Consider the following 24,541-nt stretch of genomic DNA (forward strand, 5'->3'; position numbering starts at 1 on the left):
CCTTCATGCGATCAGATGAATTATACCACCAAGGATGCACTGATAGGGTTTGTCTTTTTTAATGAGGAGGGATTCTTCTATCTGATTCGGGAAAATGGGCGCTATACTCAGTGGTAAAAGCTCACATGGGGAATGGCCAGGAAAAGAAAATTAAAGGGAGATCAGCATTTTCATTTGTGTAAAAATAGTTTTCAAATGGTTGTTTAATAATAAGAGTTTCTTGCTTCTTGTATCGCCCTGAATAGTGTATGGTATGAGGCATGCCTTCCTGATCCAGCATGAGAATCGCTATCAGCAGTGTATCGCTGCCTTCATTCTACAAGCAAGTACGGAGTCTGATAAGGTTCGTTGTCTCTCTATGATCTTACATGCTGTGCAACCAGTAATATAAATAGGTAACAAGTCATTTTTATAAAATGAAATATAATTATTTATTGTTAGGATGGCAGGGTAGTAGCTGGACATAATTCAAATGTCATTCCATACTTATCCCATCAACGCTTCATCAGACATACCTGTGTACATTGAGGAAACAAATAGGCGATGATCACTTACTGTACAGGTAGATAGCTTTTGCGATTCTGTTTTACTTACGGATGACTGGCTGCAGTTCCTGACAAGCTCCTTGAGGTCACATTGCCCTCCATTTCATACATACCAAAGGCTTGTGATTCAGCTTATTGGGTATATTGCCTTCTGTGACTAATCTGAAACATCTGCCCACTTAAAATTGGAATATAGTTGGAATTTATGTTATTTGTGTATATATTTTACAGAAACTGTGGCTCTCACAAATAGAAACTGCCATTTCCTGTTACACCGAGGCTCATGAAACAAACAGAACATCGATATTTTACCACCCTACAGAGTCAGCAGAAATCTAGCAGTATTTTGTATATAAGACATCTAAATTTAATTTAACCATTTTGCATTTGTGTAATGTCTATGCATTTTTATATCTGTACAATATTTGTAATATGGACTACAGAACTACCTAATTCTATTGCAGTTTATTTCTTTTTTTTTTAGTCAGTGGTAATGGTTACCAGAATAAATTGCTAATATTGAGTTTTTTTTATGACAGACTTTCCTGTAATTTATTATTGTCCAGGTGAAACAATGTTTGCACTTATTTACCACAGTCAACATTTTTTAATAAACCAACTAGTAGAGTTTTGCGAAGCAGTACATTGTGAATGTCTGATGAAAAAGATATACACTAACCAGATAAGTGTGGTTACTAATATTATTGCTGTGAGTAATTCATTAGTTCCTGAAAGGTGATTTTCATCCCATAGTCTGTAGCGTGATACCTGTTCGGCCAATGTGGGGTAATACATAACCATAAGTATGGATATAGCACATTATGACTAATACAGGTTGTCTCTACGCTCTGCAGAATGCCAAGAAAACCAATGTGTTCTACAGGTTGTGTCTCCCATATCCAAGTATTCCGAAATACGGAATATTTTCAGCATGCGTGAGATAGTGAAACCTTTATTTTTAATAGTTTTGAGCTTAAAGTTTGTGTACATTGAACCATCAAAAAGCAAAGTATAAAATGACCTATAGGCTTTGTGTATATGGAACAAATGAATTTCATGTATGTACACAAACTGTTTGAACCACAAAATTATTTAAAATATTGTATAAAATTACCTGCAGGCTGTGTGTATATAATACATAAATGCATTGTGTTTAGATTTGGGCCCTATTTCTAAGACATTTCAATATGGTATACAAATATTCCAAAATACGGAATATTCCGATATCCAAAATACCCCTGGTCCCAAGCATTTTGGATATGGGAGACTCAACCTGTATAAACAAATAAAATGCTTGCTAATCAGGTCACATATTGATCCACCCTTACTCATGTGGCAATGGCAACGTCCCTGCCATAAATGAGCTCACAGGGCAGGGACGTCACTTGGGATTAGGTATAGCAAGTGACTGACTGTCAAGCATTGTACTTGCATATGGTGCATGCTGTTTTTCTATGTTTTCCCCTGAGAAGATGGAGAATAGAAATAATCACTTCTATAGTTATGCATTAGGCTGTATGAGCAAAAAAAACACTTAGTGTAAATATAAATTGGTACACAACCTAAAGATGATTTTATATCTACTATCAATTATCCTTCCACAAAACCTTATGGTCACATTGGTTAAGAGTACATTGAATTAGATGATTATACTGAAACTCTCTATAACTGCTAACATCAGACCATCTAATATTAATCTGGAAACCTTTCCTAGTGGAAATGTATTGGTAATGTAATAAGGCTCTTGTAAAAATGCTTGTTTAGGTCTCATCTCTCCAATTTAGAGTAATACATTCAAACCACAAAGAGAATAGTTAGAAAGATCTATTTTATTTACCATTTATTATACAGATTAGAAAACAAATAACATTTCAACAGGCATCCTTCCACTCCACTCATCTCCATGACCCGCACAATGTCTAGTTACGGATACATTTCCAATGTAAGTGCACACTGGGATAAAGTCTCTCACCATAAGGCACCACTACATGATCACAAGTGTAAACACAACATTGAAAGAAGGGCTTAGAAAGAAAACATGTTAAATACTCATGCAAAACTTTGTATGCTCCAGTTAACCAAGTGTAGTGTAATATGCATAAAATTGCATTGCAAAGTTCAGCAGAAATTAATTTCCACAAAGTGCACAAGATCCCATAAAAAGCTTCACACATTCACAGCAGAATGGAAAAACAACTATCCAATCCAAATTCTATGTGCAGACTCCCTTCTCCTTCATGGTGCAGCTAAGGTGCCGTGGGTTATATCCGTACTGCTAGATAGTGCAGATGTGTTCCTCACATTTGTATTAGATACAGCAACACATTGAATACGATACTATATTTGCTAATAACATACCCCCAAAAAACAAAACATTGGTTGTAGACTTTACTTCGTTGTCTGGAATCTTAAACCTGTATTGTAACAGATGGTACATTCATGAAACTGGTGCACCTAAAGGAGGTGCTGTAACCCACTGGAACCAAAAAGATTATAATTATCGCTTTAGTACACATTAAGAGCAAGCATCTTACTGATTACAGCACATTATCCTGGTCACTAGTTTTCACAGACGCTCAGACTGTATATGATACCACAAATGATTATTGTACTATTCAATAAATCTAGGCTTCCACAAGAGCTGTCTCAGCATGTTCGGCCAGCCGCATAAACCTCAGCAACTGAAGAGCCACAGTATAGGTACTCATTTATGGGGTGATTACAAAAGAAAAATCAGATTAGTTTTACTTTTTAGAACAGAAAAATGACATACCCACTATCTGTATAATGTAAATGAAAAATAGAAAAAATACAATAATGATGCTTAGGGTCCTATTTACTAATCAATTCTGTCTTCAAATATGCAGAAACTCCGGTTTCCACATGTTGGTGGAATGTAACCATACAGAAAGCAAGATATATCAAAGGCATCTCCTGCTCTCTGTCTGTAAAGGTGCCTACACACTGAGCGATATTTTACACGATTTGCCCGATTCCGACGCATCGTGACGGCAAATCGTGTAAAATATGCCCAAATCGTGAGTGTCCACTCACGATGCGCGTCCCCGCAGGTCGTACATCGCATCTTCAGATCTGCCGTGCTCTAGGGCAGATTTGCCGATCTGGGACACGATGCACTGGAAAAAGTTAAGGATGCACGATAGATAGTTTGTCACATTGGACACTTTTTACACCAAATCGTGTGCAGGACTGCCGGGGGAGAGTTCAAGGGAAATCATACACTATGTCGGATCGTGAGCACATCGCCAAGTGTATAGGCACTTCAAGATCTTGCATCAGTCGTCCCCATAGTTTTCTATGGGGATGGTATTTAACAAGATCCGCTAAGCTTTGTGGTTCTTGCATGCGTGTACTAACACCATCCATAGATGGCGCTAGCCCATAAAATACAATGGGACAGTTGCTGTAGAGCAGTGATTCCCAACCTCGGTCCTCAAGGCACACTAACAGTCCTGGTTTTAGTGATATCCATGCTTAAGCACAGATGGTTTAATCAAAATAACTAAGGTACTAATTAAGTCACCTGTGCTCAACTATGGCTATCCTTAAAACCTGGACTGTTAGTGTGCCTTGAGGACCGTGGTTAGGAACCCCTGCAGTAGAGGGATCTTACAGTCCTTCTCCATTGGGCTGCAGGAGGTCTAAATGTGTATGGCAGCCTTTTCTGTATTGCACATGCACAGCTGGAAAGCCACCCATGCACATTAGCTGCCTTGTGTTTGTAGATATAATTAAAGTGATTGCATATGTGATCACTTTACTACTTCTTGATTGCTGGAACCAGTTCTAATTAGAGCCAGTGTTCCTGGCAATTTAAATGGATACATTTTTTGGAAAAATAATCCTTATTGCCACGATATGGATTCTTAATATCTGGGAGTTTGCCACACATAATAAATGTGCTCTCTATTCTCTGAAGCTGATAGATTGAGGTTACATGGATGAGAGATTGAGTCCCTCTACACAACATATATTCATTATAGTAGTGGTTCCCAAACTTGGTGCTACGGGTCACTTGCACAAGGGTGCCACTGGTTGGTGGTGGTCCAGGACCAAATTATATTATTTCTGGTCAATGGGATAGGCCAGCGTTTCTCAATCAGTTCTCAGGACCCCAAACTGTTCACTTTTCCAGGTCACCTAGCAGGTGCACAGGTATATTCATTACTCACTAGCACATTTCAGAGGGTTTACAGGTGGAGCTAGAGTTTTACTTTGATTCTGTGAGGAGACATGGAAAACATGCACTGTTTGGGGTCCTGAGGACCGTGTTTGAGAACCTATGTGATTGGCAGCCCTTAGCACTGGTTTGGACAAACCCTGTCCTTCACCACTTAACTGGACCTAAGGATGACATAAGCAGAATTTACTTAATTTAATATTTTTTTTTTCTGAATTTCTCAATAAGAAACATTTCGCCTGGAGGGTGCCGTAAAAAAATGCAGAAAGTCGAAGGCTCAGTTATTCAAGAATATATTTATCCAAACGCAGTCACAGAACTTTACAATGAAACATTAATTACATTTGGTGTAACATTAGCCTGATTTTGTTTGGTCGCAATTGTGACCATCATACACTGAGCACATATTTCTACAATGTATATGTCAGCTACTTAAATTACACTTTGTCATTATTAATTTGGCAAGAGACTTGCATATGTAATTAATTTAAAGTTGCATTACCAATTAATGTGGTAAAACATTGTGTTTACTGCTTTAAAATGGCTGGGAATGTCAGTGGAATATTCACAACTGCAGATTCTGATTTGTCATCCCTACTAACCAGTATAACACAGCCCCAGTCTTCGGCGCAGGCTCTTAGATGGACAACGGAACCCAGAAACAAAAAAGTGGATGAATGGAGCTGCCCCCAGGGCAGAGGAGCTAGTTAGCTGCAGGTGGTAATGGAACTCAAACAACTAAAAAAAAAAAATGATGAATGGCACAATTTGTAGAGTCAAAAAAGGGGAGGTCAGAGTGACTTTATGGCACGTCTAATATTATACATGAATGACACAAACACAAGCCCTCATCAATTACGGAGTCAAATGCTCAACAAATTATGCACATGAATGATATTGCACGTATAAAAGTCTTTGACTCAGACGAGCTCATTTTGCCCAAATTATTAATACGTATATAGTCTGTAAATCAACACACTCTAATGAAATACAGAATAGAACAATTTACAGACAATCTTAGGTCGAATTTCACCATAATTACAGGTTTGCCGTGTTGATGTGGTTAAAATTAGACCCACGGTAGCATGATACTGACACCAAGTCTTGCTACAATAGATTTTGCATACGTAGCATACCATACAAACATCAGCAATCAAGTGAGTACACACACTGAAAGAGGTAGTTAAAGATGTTTTGCACATATACTAAATATCTTGAAGTAACAGAGGCAATGTGAACATGTATGGTATCTTCAACGAAACTCGTGATAATAGTTTGGGTCCATGCCTTCAAGAAGTAGGAAGCCCACCTGCTTGCACTGCAATATCTTTTGCAATGGCCTCAGAGGGCTGAAGATATTGCCTCAAAGTGGTGATGGGAGCATCCAATGGAGGGACCTTTTTTGGCCAGGTACATTCTGCCACTGTCCAGGCCACTGGACTCCTCATGATAAATGTTGTAATGGGGCCAAGGGCTTCCTACCCATTTAAGTAGAGGTGTTCTAGAGGTAGAAGTAGCATGGTTCTTAGTTTTAGATAGCACGTCTCACTGCTGCTGTACAGCTCTGCTTTCAGTCATGGTGGTTCCGTTCCCCACAAAATAAATCTAGTTAGCATCCAACCACACTTGGCACGGTTTTCATAAAAGAATAACCAATTGAAAAACCACATTACAAAAATAATGAAAGAAAAACCCAATCCAATGTAGGCACCTGGTATATGCGGTTAGAAAATTACTTATCACGATTTGATTCTCTTGAACACACAAAATTACATATAGTACACTCCTGTGGTAACAGTTCTAACACATGTATAATAACCTTGTAAAGCCATGATCAATCTGATCCAGCCAGTTCAACAGCTGCATAAAACACGTGGTCTCACAACCTCCCTTATCTGTGCTATTTCCACTGTAGTAAGCCAGAGGAATGCGGACAATCACTGTCCAAGCCCAACAGGGCGCTCACATTAATAAAATGTTTCTGTGGAGGTTAGTAGTTCATACCGACAAGGCCAGTAAGCCTGTCTATAACGGCTATTTATTCTGATCAATGCAACAGTGTTATTAGACCAAAAATATAATCAGAATAGATACACTACATATGCATACGTGTGAATAAGCATTTTACCTTTCCGGAACCAGGCTGTAAACCGTAAGTTGTGCAGACACACAGTTACATTTTCACAAAATTACTTTAGTCACAAAATCATACACTATATATCTGCAAAGTCACTTTTCCGCACTTCCAGTCTAATATCCTTGAAAAAAGAAAAAATATAGATACAATTTTATACAGTAAATTTATATAGAATACGTTCCTCAGTGGGAATAATCATCTTGACACTATGGGGGGTACGCAATTAGCCGCGGGGTTTATTCCGTGACTAATTCCCAGCCAAAATCCCCGCAGCGTGGGGAAAGGCTATTCAACTAAATAGCCTAAACTGCGGAATCAATGGGTTTGTTCCGCACGCGCGCCCCCGATTTGGTGTATTTTCCGCAGACTTACATTGCACCTCCATGAGCTGCGATATGTTCAATCCAACTGCGGGGACTCACGCGCAGGGTAATCCCCACTAACTGAATAGGTTTGGCGCAGCAATCCCCCCTATAGCACTCTCAGAAATCTCTATTTAGACCACAACTGCAGCAGAGTCACGGCTAAGCCTGTAAAGCACAAAACAAAACTGCATACCTATGGTTATGTATGGCATAAAAAACTCAATTATTTTACATTTGGGAACATGTAAACACTTAACCAATGGCGGGAAGGACTGACGGGTGTGTTACATAGAAAGTGCGCTGTTGTCAGTCAGAAAGAGGTTGTACCACCAGTTACATTCATTTATGACTTCAATAGCCAACCCATCTGTAGCCCACAAAGCACAGAAACAGCTTATGGTAATACTGTGGCTGGATATGAATGTGTCAACATCTAGATTTAGAGTCATTGACATTTAAAGCAGGGTTCAACACTGGCAGATATATTGGCCGATCAATTGATTGGACAATAAATCATGTGCCTGCTGGCCAGTGAGTACCAGCGATATGTCTGAACAACGTAATATGGCAGATATATCTGTCCACTGTGCTTTGTGTACGAGCGGTCAGCCGACCGCTTATACACTTTAAGCAGAGGCCGCTTGGAAGGGGGGCCCTGACGTGACCCCCGGCCAGATGGTCGTTCAGCGTGTATGAACGACCATCATCTGCAGATATATCTGTGCAGCGAGTATCCAGCTTAAGACTCTACAATGTATATTGTTTTCCACTTTGCAGAGGTTAAGTAACGTAGCTTCTATTTTACCGCATTGACGTAGGTCAACTATTTCTACAGGGCAGGTTTGATTGGGAAGAGATGATCAAATTCAGAGCACCGAGACATAATTACCATTGTATGTTCTATGCTGCACTAGGGGAGAGGAATGTTGAATATTACATAAAAAAGAGCTACAATAATCTGCAGAACTTTCCAATGGACGTTACTATTATAAATTTAAATCTAAGGAAATTATTGTAATCTATGTTTATGTTCCGATTGTTCATTACTAAATCTTTAAATACTGCTTTTGGCTTTATCTCCTGACACATGTACATAATGTAATCACCCATAACTATAAAACCACTTACAGGTGAAGTGAATAACTGATTATGTGTGTCACCTGTAAAGAGGTGGGATATATGAGGCAGTAAGTGCACTGTCAGTTCTTGAAGTTGTTCAGGAAAATGGGCTAGTGTAGGGAATTAAGAGACTGACAAGAGACAAATTGTGATGGTTAGATGACTGGGGCACAGCATCTCCAAAATGGCAGGTCTTACGGGGTGTTCCCAGTATGCAGTAGTTAGTACCTACCAAAAGTGGTCCAAGCAGGGGCGTTTCTAGAGAGGAGGGGGCCTGTGTGGAGTCTCCGTCACAGGCCCCGTCCGCTCTATCCCGCGACCGGCAGCACAGTGAGCGTTGCGTGGCCAGCGCCGCACTTATAGACTCTGGGCACTAGAGTGTGCCCAGAGTATGTAGCGCATGCAAAGGTCACCGGCAAAATGGCCATGGCGGCCATTTTGCCTGTACTACGCAAATGACGGGAAAATGGCCGCAGCGGCCATTTTCCAGTTGTTTTTACAAGCGCAGACACCAGCGCCGACGTGGGACTCCGGAGAGGTAAGTATAATATGGGTGCAGGGTGTGTGGTGCGGGGCCCCCCTGGACCCAGGGGCCCGTGTGCCCCACACACCCTGCACCCATTATAAATTCGCCCCTGGGTCCAAGGAAGCACAACCGGTTAACTGGCTACAGGGTGATGGGCGGCCAAGGCTCATTGATGCGTGTGGGGAGCAAGGATAGCCCGTGTGGTCCAGTCCCACAGAAGAGCTTCTGTAGCACAAATTTCTGTAAATGTTAATGCTGGCTATGGTAGAAAGGTGTCAGCGCAAACAGTGCATCACAGTTTGCTGCGTAGCCGCAGACCAATCAGAGTACTCATGCTGACTCCTGTCCACGGGCCAAAAGCACCCACAATGGGCACGAGAACTGGACCATGGAGCAATGGAAGAATGTGGTCTGATGAAACATGGACTATGGGTAGAAGGCAAGCAGCCGAAGGCAGTTTGATACTCTGGGCAATGTTCTGCTGGGAAACCTTGGATCCTGGCATATATGTGGATGTTACTTTGACACGGGCCACCTACCTAAACATTGTTTCAGGCCAACTACACACAGTCATGACAGTGGCCTCTTTCAGCAGGATAATGCTCCCTGCCACACTGCAAACATTGTTAAGGAAAGGTTTGAGGAACATGAGAGTTCAAGACGTTGACTTGGCTTCCAAATTCCTCAGATCTCAATCTGATAGAGCATCTGTGGGATGTGCTGGAAAAGGGAGTCTGAGCCATGGAAGCCTCACCTCACAACTTACAGGACTTAAAGGATTGGCAGCTAATGTCTTAGTGCCAGAAATCACAGGACACCTCCAGAGGTCTTGTGGAGTCCATGCCTCGATAGGTCAGAATGGTTTTGATAGCACAAGGGGGCACTTACACAATATTAGACAGGTTGTTTTAATGTTATGGCTGATTGGTGTGTATCTATACTATAATTATAATGTAGTGAGCTTATGACCTTACTCATGGAAAAGTATAATCTCTAAAGCACCAGCAAGAGCAATAAGTCATCATTTAATAACGTGAGAGGGTTGTGTCCTTTGTAATAAAGTGGTTAAAGAAATTATACACAGAATTAACAGAAAATAGCAGCACATGCAAAGGATTTATATGGTATTAAAAGTGGTTTACAAGGTGTTCACACAATTAGTAAGTACTATCTAATAATGCTAACTTCTGGCAACAGTATATGGTTGTAGTAGGTGTCACCTGTATTTTATTTTACTTTATATATTTGATTATGGATTTATTCCTATTTTTATTCCAAGTTTTAGACTTTGGAGTGTAGAGGAGGGTGAATCAATTTTGTTAATTCACAGTTACCTACATTGTATTCGGCAGCTAAATATTGGTATGTTACTCAATAGTAAAAAGTTAAATCATCATGAGCTTAATCTAGTTACCCTATGCACTGGTGGAAGGAAGAATCTGCACTGAAATACTGTTCATCTACAAAAAGTCTATTTTCCAGTGATCTTCATAGCTACTACAGGAGGCAGATATGGGTAATGGAATTTAAAACAGAAACCCACCCACATTACGGGCCGTATTCAATTATTGGTGAAAACGTTAGTTTTTCGCCAAAAAAAAACGAAAACAGTGAAAACTGCATCAGGCGGAAAAAAAAACTGGAGATAAGTTTTCTCCATCCCAGACAACGAGAAAAAAAAAAAATCCCTATTTTTGGCTAAAAATGTTAAAATTACGAAAAAAATTAATTTCGTAAGTTGCGTACTTGGACGAAAAACGACCGTGCAAATTTTGTGCCAAAAAAAAAAAAAATTGTTGAAAATGGTTTTAACGTATCGGGTCTGATTTTTCGAGGGACGGTATGGATGTGTCAAGTGTTTTAATCATCGCACGCGGTAGCAGCAGACGTTTTTTTTAACGGTTTTTAAAATTGTGTTTTTATGACATGAAAATGTACTTGCCCCCATTTTAACGTACCCCCAATTTACATGGAACAGTAATTTCCTGTAAAAAAATAGCTTTCTATCTTTTTTTAAACTATTCTTTTGCCAAAAATTGGAGCGGTCGTTTTTCCCCAAAGTACGCAACTTACACATTTTTTGGGGGTAATTTATCATTATGGGGAGGAGGGTTCAGGTTCAAAGGGTTCTAAAAGAAATCACCACATTTTTAGCCAAAAATAGGGATTTTGCATTTTTTTTCTCCTGGTCTGGGATGGAGAAAACTTTTCTCCAGTTTTTTTTTTTTTCGCTAATTGAATACGGCCCTAAGCATGTATCTGCTCACACCATAGGACAAAGTACAGCTCTGGCACACTCCTTTCTAGAGTCAAAATTCTGCTAAAGTTGGACACACACAAAATAAAAATACATAGGGGTCTATTTACTAAGCAGTGTTAGGAGAAGTGAAAAGTGAAGAGTAAAAAGTGATAAGGTGCCAGCCAATCAGCTCCCAACTGTCATTTTTCAAACACAGCCTGTGAGATGACAGTTGGGAGCTGATTGGCTGGCACCTTATCACTTTTCACTCTGTCTCCTAACACTGCTTAGTAAATAGACCCCTTAGTCTGCTTTCAAAAGGAAGGTCTTGAATACAAAAAAAAAAAAAAAAGAGAATAGTACAAGAATATTGATCTGCCCGAGTACAGACTACAAACAAGTGATGTGTGACTGGTAGTAGTGGGTAACGGTGACATTTTTTAATACCAGGTAAAACACATTTGTCTGCAGCGCAAAAATGTGCAGAACTGGAAACACTGCTGTAAAATGACTGAAAAAAAATAAAAATAGATTCTTGCACCGTTTTGCAGCCTCTTTGATAACTAATTCATATCTCAAATGAATGTATTTCCTTGTATCTGATCAAATTATGTATAAAAATACATAGTTGTTTCTGTTAACCTACTATTTACAGGCAGCTAAACAAAAAGGAAATGTCAGCAAACAGAATAGATGTTTAGGAAAAAGCTGGATACGCTTAGGCTTGCGTTTCATGTAAAATACAATAATTTTACTTTGTATCAATAAAACATTTCAAAATGTAATTTTGTGTTGTCAAATTTTACAATCCTCATCCAAAGGAATAAGTACTTTGAGTGCTTTATGAAGTGCAATAACAAAAATATTAAGTGTAATTTGTCTAGGGATGCAATCCTACCCTTGCAAATCACTAAAACATGTATTACAAACACGGACTGGCTTTTTGGAGGAGGGCGTTAAGGCATTCCTTGATGAACATTCAGCACAGAAGATATTTCCACAATGTCTACAGTGGTGCTAGAAAGAAAAGAAAAAGAAGTTTATATGTATAACACTTGCCCAATATCATGACACAACCAAACTGCTAAGTTATTCAAAGCGATGGATTTTGGGGTCTTTTTTATTAAAAAGTGTAAATACAGTAGACACTCCTTAGACATTACAGCTATTGGCATATAGATCATCCAGCAGTCACCCTCCTTGTACCTATATACCAGGAAATCAGAGCATCCTAATGGTGTTTATGGTCACAAGAGATTTTCCTGTACAAAGATAGATACCTGTTCCTATGATTACCAAGCACCTTGGACAACATATATTTGTATTCTATATATATTGTTGGACAGAAGGCTTAGGGAACACCAACACCGTTCTGCCACTACCGTCTAACAGGCAAAAAGCAGGGGGCAGTAGAGAGATCTAACTTTCTCCAATGGGGAACATTGGGGTATAGCAGGTGGCAAGATGAGCCTCATACCAGCTACTGTACCCCAGTGTCCACCATGTAATCAGAGAAAACGATTTAACGGTAATCACTAAAATCATGTTTTTTATAACCAATTTAAAAAAAATCCATATAGTGTTACAGGTGTATTTTTGAATGTGCCATCATATGACAGCTGTACGCCGTCTGTGCTTGAAGTCTCTACTCCCAAGAGCCCATTTTGAGGTATTCTACTTAGAGAATGCTAAATAAGTGGGTTGTGTAGTGGGCACAGGAACTTAATAGAAGTATAAATATGTAATAAGGGCTGACCGCAAAAAGCTAATCAGTGTAAGATGACCTTGAATCCTATTGGAGAAAAGAGCTATAAGTTAAATAATTGAGATCCTTTATGACCAACCTTTCTTATCGTTACAGAGAATCCTTTCCCGCACTCCATACAGTTCTGCACTTCATGGTCCTCTGTCCACTTTCTGTTTAGAGCCTGACTGCTCTTTATCTGCAAATTAGATGCAAAGTCACACATGACTCTGAAAACCTTGTGGCATGCTGGCTCCTGTGCTCAGAAATGGGCTAATGTACAACGGGGCTGCTGTATTAGATGTCCCCAATAAGCTTATATGAGAGTCACCCTAGGATTATGTACAGTATATCTAATACTACTATGTTGTTTTCTCCATTGTTAAGGTGGTAATAGACTAATATCAGATTTCAGGGGATTTAAATAGGTTTTTAATCTATATTCTTTAGGCTCCAAACTGGGTTTGTCCTCGATACAAGCACCTACCCCCTTCATTTTCTGAGTAAAGTTGTAGCTTTCAATGTTACCTAACTTAGTATTACAGCCAGTAGAAGGACTACCCTCCCCCAAACAACGACTGATAACCAGTGTCACCAGGTGTTGCAGTACCAGTATAAACACCTTTCCATAATGAGACCAGATGGTGGCAGGGGGCAGCAGCTCTCAGTGGAAAGTCAGGCAGCTATATACGTATAACGATAGAGCTGATTCTGAGACGTTGTTCTCCCTGTGTCTGCCATGGCATTAATGTTTTAGGAAAAAGCATAGTACTGTACAAATTGCTTACAGTCATTATGATATTTATACCAGTCAGCCATCTCACCATACCTTTTGCTTATATTACCTGTAGTGACTGATTCTCTCTGCCCAGCTCCTCCATGGCATATGTGGTTTCATCTACTTTTTTCCTTAGTTCTACTACTTTGGCTTGAAGCTTTTCAATTTCTCCCTCACCCTTGAGATATCTGAAGGAAAAGACAATGTCCATGTATTCTATTTAAACACTGAGCAGTCTGCAGTAACTTTCATGGAGCTTTGATTATAGGCTTCTGGTAACAGGTGTCAGATCTACAGCTTAGATCCATAAATATGAAGCACCCTGTTTAAACCAGTGGTTCCCAAACTGGGTGCCGTGGTACCCTGGGGTGCCGCAGGGCATTTGCAGGGCTGCCACGAGTTCGTGGATCAGTACCAAATTAAATAATTTTTGGCCAATGTGATAGGCAAAACCAGTTCTGGTAGTTGCTAATAATAATAATAATATATATGTGGACAATAAAGCACAACCCTGTCCATCACCACATAACAGAACCTAAGGATGATATATAAGCACAATTTACTGACTTGAATAATCTTTGCCGAGTTTCTCAATAAGAAACTTTTGGCCTAATGGCGCTGTGGAAAAAATTATGATAGTCTAGGGCTCCGTGATTCAAGAAAGTTTGGAAACCACTGGTTTAATGTAATTTCAGCAAAAAGCATCAACCCTGGAAAACAAGAGATATGGTAAGAACTTACCTTTGTTATCTCTGTTTCTACGAAGTCCATAGGGTCCACAGGGTTGACCTTGGGGTATAGGTTGGGAACCAAATCCGGGCACCACGCAGTTAAAGCCTTTAGCTCCCAGGATGCACTTGGGTCCACTCTCCCTTTAACCCCGCCCCCCAGCCAGAGGCACCTCAGTTTGTAAGTAGCCAAAGGCCGGAGGAGGAGAGAAAAAGAGAGAAAACTGGAACACTCTAGAACCATACTCACAGAAAAGGAGACGGGAAACCGGTGACCAGTAACACAGCCCATATGAAGCCAGGTGCATCAGGGCGGGCGCCCTGTGGACCCTATGGACTTCGTAGAAACAGAGATAACAAAGGTAAGTTCTTACCATATCTCTTGTTTTCTAGTTCAGGGTCCATAGGGGGTCCACAGGGTTGACCTTGGGAATGTCCCAAAGCAGTTCAACCAAGGGTGGGGACGCTCCTGTGCTGAGAGGAGAATCCGTCGCCAAAAAGGAAGCATCCTGAGAGGCAAAGGAAACCAATGGCTAGAACCTTAAAAAGGTATGGACAGAAGACCACGTGGACACCTAGTAAGGCAAAACAGCCGAGGCGCCACAACGAGCCGCCCACGAGGGTTACATGGCCCGAGAAAAAACAAGCCTCAACGACAGAAATGCCCACCCATGGGTAGGCCCCTGAGGAAGACATACGAGGCCATCCAGCCAACATTTCATTATAGGCCGGCCATCGTTTCCTGTGAAAACCAGAAACCGCAGACCACCAATAAGGAGTCCGATTACCATAAGGAACTTGAACGGATCACATAAAGCCAAAGAGGCCGGACCACAGTCAATGAGGCCACACCAGCCGAGAGGACTGGGGACTGAATGGCCGTACCATAAGTTCCAGAATAATATGGAACCTAAAAACCACTCTAAGAAGAAACACAGGGCGAGAGCAACTCACACCCTGACATGATGCCCTCCAGAAGAGGGAGCCACAAATGAAACGCTCCCAATTCAGACACTCTCCTGGTTGATATAAACACCCTGAGAGAGAGAGAGAGAGCTTAAACAATAGATCATGTAATGGCTATCACAACCAGCGGTTCCATTGACTGTCCCCGGAGGGAACAAAGAACCACTACTAACTCCCCAGGAGTCCCTAGGGAGGACAAGTGGAGGCATAATCCAGAAAACACTCCAAAGGATGAACTGGATACCAGAGTGGAGCAATTCCATATCTTAACCATACCGACAGTGTAGAGATCCGCACTGTCAGGAAGGCCAGGCCAAGGGTGAAACCCAAGCCAGCCGGAAGGAATGCCAGAATATCTGGAAATCCTGGACACCGGAGGATCGTATCGACAGGTACGATACCATAAGAATTATGTATGCCACAGTCCGTGGCAGATCCCAGCAAAGTCTGGCCTATCTGCTCTAAACATCTCAATGAAGACAGAGCCAGGGAAGCCCTAGGACCACAGTAGGGGCGCAGTCAAAGACAAACGATCCAGGTCCAGGGAAAAACAAGGACCCTGAGACAACAGGTCCAGATAGTGAAGCAGTAGGAACAGAGCATCGATGAGGAGACTCCGAAAATCTTAGTACCAGTGATGTCTGGGACGAACTGGAGCCCCCAGAAGGAAAGCCCCTCCGTCTCGAATTAAACTTCCGAAGACCTCGAGGAAGAAGGGAGAGAGGAGGACACAGGTACACAAAGTGGAAGGACCACTTCACTGACAAAGAGTCACTGAAAGTAGCTTCAGTACTCCTAGAGCTGGACTGTAACACCGGTAATGTGTGATAGAGTCAGAAGGCCATGAGGATCAATCCCCTCAGGGAGGCCCCCTCTGCTCACCAGGAGTTGAAACCTCTCTTGGAGAAGAGACTAGTCCCCGGGATGCACGTCGTGACGGCTGAGGAAGCCCGCTTCCCAATGGAGAGCTCCGGGAATAAACACTGCAGAGTTGGCCAGGAGAAGACCCTTGGACTATGTCAGAATGTTTGACATTCCTGACATTGCCACCCAACTACCAGTGTTGCCTAGATGGAAGCCACTGTTGTGACACTGTCGGACTGAACCTATTCAGGTTTACCGTGACATATGGGTTAGGCCAGAGTGAAGGCCCAAGACAGCCTATCAACAAGTTAAGTGGCAGGGCAGAAGCGACAGACGTCCAACTGCCCCGAAACGAATGCGGACCAGACACTGTCTGTAGCAAAGAATACCCTGGACGAGATGGCCATAGCCACCCGGACAGAGACCAACTCGCCTCCGGAGAAAGTATCATCGTTCGAACAGCGATCCGATGGAAAAAACTCGATCCATCTGGAGAGGAGTCAATTATGGCAAGGCCTGGAATGGAACTGAGCACATTCCACCCTACCAAAAGGTAGACACTCTGGTAGACCGCGCATCACAAAGAGTAATGACATACGTCGACTGCGTAGATATCCGCACACTCCAAGTTGAAGAGTGGAGATCTTGTCTTACGCCAGAAAAATTCTCAGATTCTGAGAATCCAGCAGTGCTCCCAGATGAAGAAAACCCTGTGAGGGATGCAGGGAGGACTTTTTTTCCGTTGACTAATTATCTGTGCCGAGAAGAAGCCACGGTTATCTTGACCTGGCGGTAAAGTACCTTGGTGATCCTGCTAAAAGCAGGAGACCATCCAGAGAAAGGAGCATTCGGATACACTGAACAGGTGAACTGTCAGAAAATCCATAAAGCTGGTAAACCCCGGTGGAGTTGAGGTCAGTCCCAAAAGGCAGAGCCCGAAACTTACAAGTGTTGCTGTGGCACAGCAAACCTGAACCCATGCTGATGAGAGGGCTCTGTATGTACCCGTAGGTACGTATCCTGAATACTCAGATATACCATAAAATCCCCAGGTTCCAAACGTCGGATGATGGAGCATGGACGATTCCACCTGAGTCCAGGCACCCTTGGAATCTGATTCAGGGATTTGAGACAGAGTATAGGCAAATGAGGACCAGTCGGTCACTGCCCCAGAAAGAAAGTAGAACAACCAGTCCCTCACTGAGATAGTGAGGTTGGCCGAAATAGCTCTGCTTACCGCAAAGACTGTATAGCTTTCTGGGATTGTAAGGCCCTGATCGGGTCTGCAGAAGGGCCCGTGTAACAATGCCTGTGAGGAGGCCGCCTGAGCAATGAGAGGCCGTTGAGAATCAGTACCTCACTCTGGAATTCCCCAGATGTAGACCTGTCCTGTCAGGCTGAAGGTTAATCCACAGGTGTAGAAACAGGGTCGTCCGGAAGTCCAGGACTGCTCGGTACTGGATATGGTGGCCCCCATGGAGGCCAACAGCCTAGGAAAAAACAGGCCTTTAGGCTGACCCTGAGGACAAAAAGACTTAACAGAGTTAGTCCGAATGTAGTGGGAGTAGCTAAAGACGGTATCGCCCCATTAGTGATACTGCCAATAATGTAACGATCTTGTCAAGGTCAGGACCAAACAAGATCTTCCCCATGGAAGGAGTCTGTACCTCTGCTTTCCCATAACGCAGCCATAGGGTATTGCGGCGGATACAGTCGCAGCCGAAACCCTGAAAGTTAGAAGACCGGCATCCAATGTAGGTAATCCCACATATGACCACTGCATATTTTATGTGAGCGGCAAAAGATATTTGAACCCCAGACCTGTTGGAGGGGAAAAACGTCACAAAAGCATCACCATGCGATGGCCATGGTAGGACGGGCAACAGGCCCTGAAAACGAGTACATTGATTTCAGGCAAAGTTACCACCTACGGATCCGTAAAATCCATCCAGGCCGGGATGGGAGGCGTATTAATGCCTGTAACCCGACGATTAACATACAAATCCATCCCAGAAGGGGATTTCCATTACTTGTTAGTGACTCCTCGTATCTGGCGACAGCCAGACTCCCGCTATGAGATCCACCCGCTGGGCAGAAAACGGGAGATGTATGATACAGGTGCAGGATCGACATTCTCTATATCCAGAATGAACCTGGCTACCAGCCCCAAAGCAGGGATAATAATACTTGAAATCGGCTCCCCCCATGTGAGAGGGAAAGAGCCGAATACACCATCCAGTTCACGGCAGAGCCACTGGGAAGTAACCACAGGGCGTATATCACGCCAATTAGTATTTCGTAGAAAACTACATCCACCAGGGTGGCCGTTGTGGTAATCCCTGCAAGGGGAATGACAGACCGATGTGGTATCGGAGGTAATTCATGTACTGTGAAAAACCCCAGCGGGGAGCGACAGTCTGTTGCACAGGGGTAAATTGCAAGAAATTGCGAGATACCCCGAGTTCAAAAGGGCAGTATGGTGAAGTAACTCCAAGCGAGTGACGACAATGGGGCCCGCCCGGCGATCCTCAAAGGAGAGGATCCTGAGAAATAAACCGCCCTTTAAGGGGGTCGTGCAAGGGGCCCCGCACCAGATGGTGCCGCATACATAAACCTTTCTGAGTTAAAATCCTCCGCACTACTACCTGCAGGCTATGACTTGCAGGATAGCAATAATGGGTGCAGTATCGTGTGCAATCTCCTGGTCAGATATATCTGACTATCTTGACGGAAATATTAAGCAGCGCCATACCGGTCCTGACTGACGCTAAGAATAGCTGCAGGGACCCATTATCAGCGTATGCAACTCACAGTTCCATCTAAAATATGGCAACATGCAGCACGTAACAGTATGTGACAAACCTCACAAATATTAACAAGTATATATATGTGAGGTCTCAGAACCACCCCAGGTACACCTGTATTAGGGCAGATAAAGAAAAGGGATAGATATACACTGACAGGTGAGAGAAAAAGCAGACAGTCAGCACTAGCATAAGTCACATACAATGCAGAAAAATATATATACATACATTTGCATGACATATAATATACTGCACAATGTCGCTACATTCAACTGCCCAGATTCAGTGTCTGGAAAGGCTATAGCGCTGTGTACACTCACCCAAAATGGCCAGGTACGCAGGGGGACTGGGCTCACTGACAACCTAGGAGTTCTGCAGCACCACAGAGAGATAATGGCCGCTGGAGACCTCAGAAGAAGCGTGGCCCACGGAGGAAGCAGCTCAGCGACGCCAGACTGTAGTATTGAAAGGCGCGCTGAGCTGAGGGGAGGAGCCGCTAGACAGGGAAGGCTTCCTCCCCTGGCTAGCAATTAACCCCCCGGGATGCCGTCTCCCGCTGCCGCTATAATCCCTGGTGGGCTGTGGACACGCGGGGTATGCCTCCATGGAGGGGGAGCCCGCCGCCACCGCTAGCGCCTCCGGTCTGTCCCCAGAGACCGGAGGCATAAGGCTGCATGTACACGCGGGTCACCGCAAGCGGTGACCACGCGACTTACCTGTCCCCGTCGATCCGGCAGCAGCCCAGGGATTCCTCCAGAGACCGGCTAGTACAGACTCTGGGGTCCCGCTGCGATCCCCAGATCTGTACTGGCGTCGCAGCGCCAGCGGGGTGTAGGAGCGGCAGCTTAGACGTCCATTGGACAGTCTGATGCTGCCGCTCTGAAGAGTAGTAAAAAATAATAAAATAAAACTCTTTCAAATAAATTTTAAGCTTAGGGGCTGCTAAGCAGCCCCCCTGCAGTAACGGTGACCCGACTCCGGCCGGGCACCAACTTAAACTGAGGTGCCTCTGGCTGGGGGGAGGGGTTATAGGGAGAGTGGACCCAAGTGCATCCTGGGAGCTAAAAGCTTTAACTGCATGGTGCCCGGATTTGGTTCCCAACCTATACCCCAAGGTCAACCCTGTGGACCCCCTATGGACCCTGAAGTAGAAACTACAATTTTACAGATTTTAAGAATTACCTTTCTCGGCTATTTTACCATGCAGCTAAAGTTCTCTAGCAAACCCCCCACCTCCTCGCATTCATACGTTACAGGATTCTACTACTGAACCTACAACTAATTTCTTCTAACAGTATTTTTTTTTTAAATTGAGTATTTTTTATTGAAAATATTTTCTAATTGAACAATACAATATAACAATAAAATAAACAAATACAAAAAACCCAACAATAATGATCACACATCAATATCGTAAAACATATCCATCCAGCGCATATAGAACACCTAATATAAATAACATTCGCAAACTGCAGAGCATAGCAGAATAAAAGAAAAACAACATTTACAGCACAAAAGGAGAGTTCTAGCAAAACTTACCTTTGTTAACTCTCTTTCGTCAAAGTCCATAGGGTCCACAGGGAGACAATGGGGTGTAGGTGGGACCTTGGAGGACCGGACACCAACAGCAAAGCTTTTCAATCCAATGATGCTCCAGTCCTTCCCCCTATACCCTGTCCACAGCCTGAGGATAACTCAGTTTTGCTAACAAGCCCAAGGTAGGAGCAGGAGAAGAGAGAAGGAAAACTGGTACACTGAAGAATCACACTCACACACAGAGAGAAGGAAACAAGTGACCAAGAGAAGAAACCCATAGAAGCCAGGAGCGTCAGGTGGAGGGGTGCCCTGTGGACCTTATGGACTTCGAAGAAAGAAAAAGTTAACAAAAGGTAAGTTTTACCATAACTCTCCTTTTCTTCTTCAGATTCCATAGGGCTCCACAGGTAGACAATGGGGATGTCCCAACGCAGTTGTTCAAGGGTGGGTACGTTCCTGAGCCAATAGGAAAACCCTACGCTTGAAGGAAGCATCCTGAGAGGCAAATGTATCAAAGGCATAAAACCTAACAAAGGTGTGGGCAGACGTCCAGGTGGCCACCCTGCATAGCTGTTCAGCTGAGGCGCCACGCCAGGCTGTCCACGAGGGACCCACAGAGCGAGTAGAATGAGCAGATACTGTAGCCGGCACAGGAAGGCCAGACTGCGTGTAAGCCTGTGAGATAGTCATGCAAATCCATCTGGCCAGAATTGGTTTGTTAGCTGGCCATCCCTTCTTGTGGAATCCATATAGGATGAAGAGGGAGTCCGATTTCCTGATGGAAGTAGTATGGTCCACGTAGAACTTTAGTGCAGGGACCACATCCAAAGAGGCCTCACCTGCAGAGAGGTCTGGTGATCGAAAGGGCGGTAACACAATTTGCTCATCCAGGTGGAAACAAGAGACCACCTTTGGGAAGGAAGCCTGGGCGTGTTCTAAGAACTGCCCTGTCCTGATGAAAGATTAAAAAGGGGAAGCGACATGAAAGTGACCCTAAATCCAATAACCTACAGGCAGATGCTATAGTCAGAAGAAACAGAGTCTTCACATGCATGCGCCCGGCGTCTATTCTCCGGCGGTGACCGCGGGTGAAGAAGGTTCCCGCAGGCTGTTAGGGTAGGGCGCTTTTTGCCCTCCTTCTGGAGGGCAGGGCGCTTTTTGCCTTCCAGAAATAGGGCAGGGCGCCGCGCCACGCTAAAACAGCCTAGCGGGAACGCTAGGCATACATGCCTACCCTCCCGCTTTTAGCGGGAGCCTCCCAATTTATACCTCAGGCTCCCGCTGTCCCGCAAACATTGCCACTACTCCCGGTTTTTCTATCGACCCCTTTAAAATTAGCACTGCGCATGCGCAACGGGCGGAGCCTACAAATCGAGACGTCACTCAACGTGTGACGTGAAGGCCAGCCACCGCGGGGTTATGGACAGCGGTGGCCGTCTCTTTACACAGTACCTCTCTGACGGAGGCTTCAGCAGGAGACGCGACAGTGGTGGCCCCTTCTACCCCACATGCAAGGTGGTGCTGGTCCTTTTAGGGTCCTCTTCAGGGGCTGGCCCTTCTTCTGCCTGCGGCTGTCAGGCTGTCCCTCCAGTCTCCTCGGCGGGGCCTTCCTATTTATAGGCGATGAAGTCCTCTGCGACGGTGGTTCCTTCCCTCTGGTCCTGGCAGCAGGCTCCTTAGCAGTCTTCTTGTCAGCGGGCACTACTCTGGGCAGCCGGCAGCTGATGGGGTCTTCCTCCGGGTCCTTATGCTCTCCCGGCAGTTCCCGGCAGCAGCAGCAGGTCAGTCCCTACTCCCTATATCTACTCATGTAAGTGTGTGTGGTGAGTTCTGGTAATGTGTGTATGTAGTGAGATCTGGTAATTGTGTATGTGCATGTAGTGAGATCTGGTAGTGTGTGTGTGTGTATATATGTGTGTGTGTATGTACTGAGATCTAGTAATGTGTGTGTGTGCATGTAGTGAGATCTGGTAGTGTGTGTGTGTGTATGTAGTGAGATCTGGTAGTGTGTGTGTGTGTGTGTATGTAGTGAGATCTGGTAGTGTGTGTGTGTGTATATGTAGTGAGATCTGGTAGTGTGTGTGTGTGTGTGTATGTAGTGAGATCTAGTAATCTGTGTGTGACAGATATTAATGTCAGTGGGGGAGCTAGGGTATCAGATTATAGGAATGTATACACCCATAGGTGGTTAGACACGCCCTTTGGGTGGAGCAGACCATGCCCCCAAAACTGCGCAACGCGCTACGCGTGTCGCTTTCTACAATCTCCCTCAAAGTGGTTTCCAAAAGTAGGCAAGTATGACCTAAGGAGTCTGTTGCAGGAGCCACCGCTGCTGGGATTTATTTAATTTGAATTAAAGCTGTACTTTTCTGTATATGCTGAGCCAGCTTCACTACTGATTTGGCAGCTGGAAACCCATCTCGTTCTATAGGTTTCACTAAGTGGTTTTGTCTTCCTATCTCTCCCTCTCTGTATTCCTCTCTCTGTATTTATGTGTGCACAGCTGTATTCTTAGTGGAAAGTCTCTGTATTCCTCTCTCTGTAGCTATGTGTGCACAGCTGTACTCTTAGTGGAAAGTCTCTGTATTCCTCTCTCTGTAGCTATGTGGGCACAGCTGTATTCTTAGTGGAAAGTGAGTGCTTTAACTCTTCTTGCTCACCCTTATTGCATTGATTGTGATTTGGTCTGTGTCCAATTTTCATTCCAGTAAGTCTGAAAAATGTTCCAGGTCCAAGGCTGCTGGGGAGATAGTGGTGTTGCACTACACTTGTTCCCAATGGTGCACTATATTGCCTCAGGGTATTAAGGACCTAGGTGGCCGATACTCCATCCGGGATCCGCACATGTCGAGGTAACGCATCCAAAATGTCAGCATCTGTCTGGCTTGGCATTGCCTTTTTCTGGTTCTGTGTTTTTTTGGCGCAGGACTAGATTCCATCATTAAGGATTCCTAGGCAAGGAAGAATGCTTTTCTGACAGTAAAAGCTAGGAGACCAAGGGGCCAGCAGCTTTGGTCCTGTCGGCCCTTCTGTAGCACAAGGGGCACACTCCGTCTGGGTTATTCCAGCGGATCCCAAAGTCATCCCATGGGATGTCAGCAGTAGGGACAGTGCAGGCACCCTGATCTCAAGACTGCCCTCAAGCAGATAGCATGTTGGGGTTCATCCTCACCCAGAACAGTTTGTCTCAGTCTGCTTTAGTTTCTGACTGAGTGCATGGCTTCTATTTAGGATAGGTGGATGAGCGGTATCATAGAAAGGGGCTAAAGACTTAAGAGTCTGGGAGATTGTTTCATACTTGTGTTACCCAGTGGACAAGTGTAATTTACCTGATTGTTTGTCGGAATTAGGAACCATAAGCAGGCTCCTGGAAATTGAGTACTGTGTGCAGCAGGGGTAAGATGTCTGCACCGATAATTGGACAACTTCTCTAAAGTGTTATTTTGGATGTCAGGGGACATGATTCAGAGTTAGGAGCAATACAAAAAAGGAGCACATTGGAACTTGGAAAAACCATGTTGCACTACAATTGGGGCAGCATAAAATGTGCAAAGAGATTTAGAGTTTGGAGGAGGGGTCTCCTAGATTCATTCTAAATTGCAGTGTCAAAATAAGGCTGCCCAGTATGTTTGCTACATCCTAAAAAAGCCAGCATTTTACCTGCATACAACAAAACAATTATAATAATACGCATTTGTGCTCTTTGTATTGCCACATAGTTTGTCCCAGTAGAAAATTGCTTCTTTTTGTTACTTATTATTTTTTCATTTGCTCCTAACTCTGAATGGTGCTTCGGGTATATGCAAGTTAAGCAATACATGTGAGTCAAGTCAAGTACCCTGATATGTATAACTGGAAAGTTGTGTCAGATTAAAACTGTAGTTGGTAAATGTAGTTCTTGTCCCAAATTGAAACTAACTGGTTATAAAACAGTTTGCATTACGTTATCATTTGAGATAAATCAGATTGCAGTACACTATTAGTCACGT

The 24,541-nt window shown here is 43.6% G+C and overlaps 2 protein-coding genes across 7 annotated transcripts in view; one reads left to right on the forward strand and one right to left on the reverse strand.

Annotated features, from left to right (window-relative positions):
- PLEKHG7 (pleckstrin homology and RhoGEF domain containing G7) overlaps positions 1–1,183 on the forward strand; it is a 181,960-nt gene extending 180,777 nt beyond the window's left edge. For all 5 annotated transcript variants that reach the window (XM_088454488.1, XM_088454495.1, XM_088454480.1 and 2 more), the window contains 2 exons: positions 246–343; positions 777–1,183. In XM_088454488.1, the coding sequence (XP_088310614.1) occupies positions 246–343; positions 777–884 (206 nt within the window). In that variant the 3' untranslated portion in view covers positions 885–1,183. The remainder of the gene's footprint in view (positions 1–245; positions 344–776) is intronic.
- The window catches only part of EEA1 (early endosome antigen 1), a 179,039-nt gene that overhangs the window by 42,994 nt on the left and 111,504 nt on the right, over positions 1–24,541 (reverse strand). Inside the window, exons 27-29 of one of the 2 annotated variants that reach the window (XM_088454453.1) lie at positions 13,722–13,842; positions 12,977–13,075; positions 12,031–12,149 (exon numbers count right to left, since the gene is read on the reverse strand). In XM_088454453.1, coding sequence (XP_088310579.1) covers positions 12,031–12,149; positions 12,977–13,075; positions 13,722–13,842 — 339 coding nt within the window. Of the gene's footprint in view, positions 1–11,412; positions 12,150–12,976; positions 13,076–13,721; positions 13,843–24,541 lie in introns of those variants that run through there. The other variant, XM_088454458.1, reaches the window with a different exon arrangement.

This window comes from Taudactylus pleione, unplaced genomic scaffold (assembly GCF_031769625.1).
Source record: "Taudactylus pleione unplaced genomic scaffold, aTauple2 ptg000040l, whole genome shotgun sequence".
In the NCBI taxonomy this organism is placed as follows: domain Eukaryota; kingdom Metazoa; phylum Chordata; class Amphibia; order Anura; family Myobatrachidae; genus Taudactylus; species Taudactylus pleione.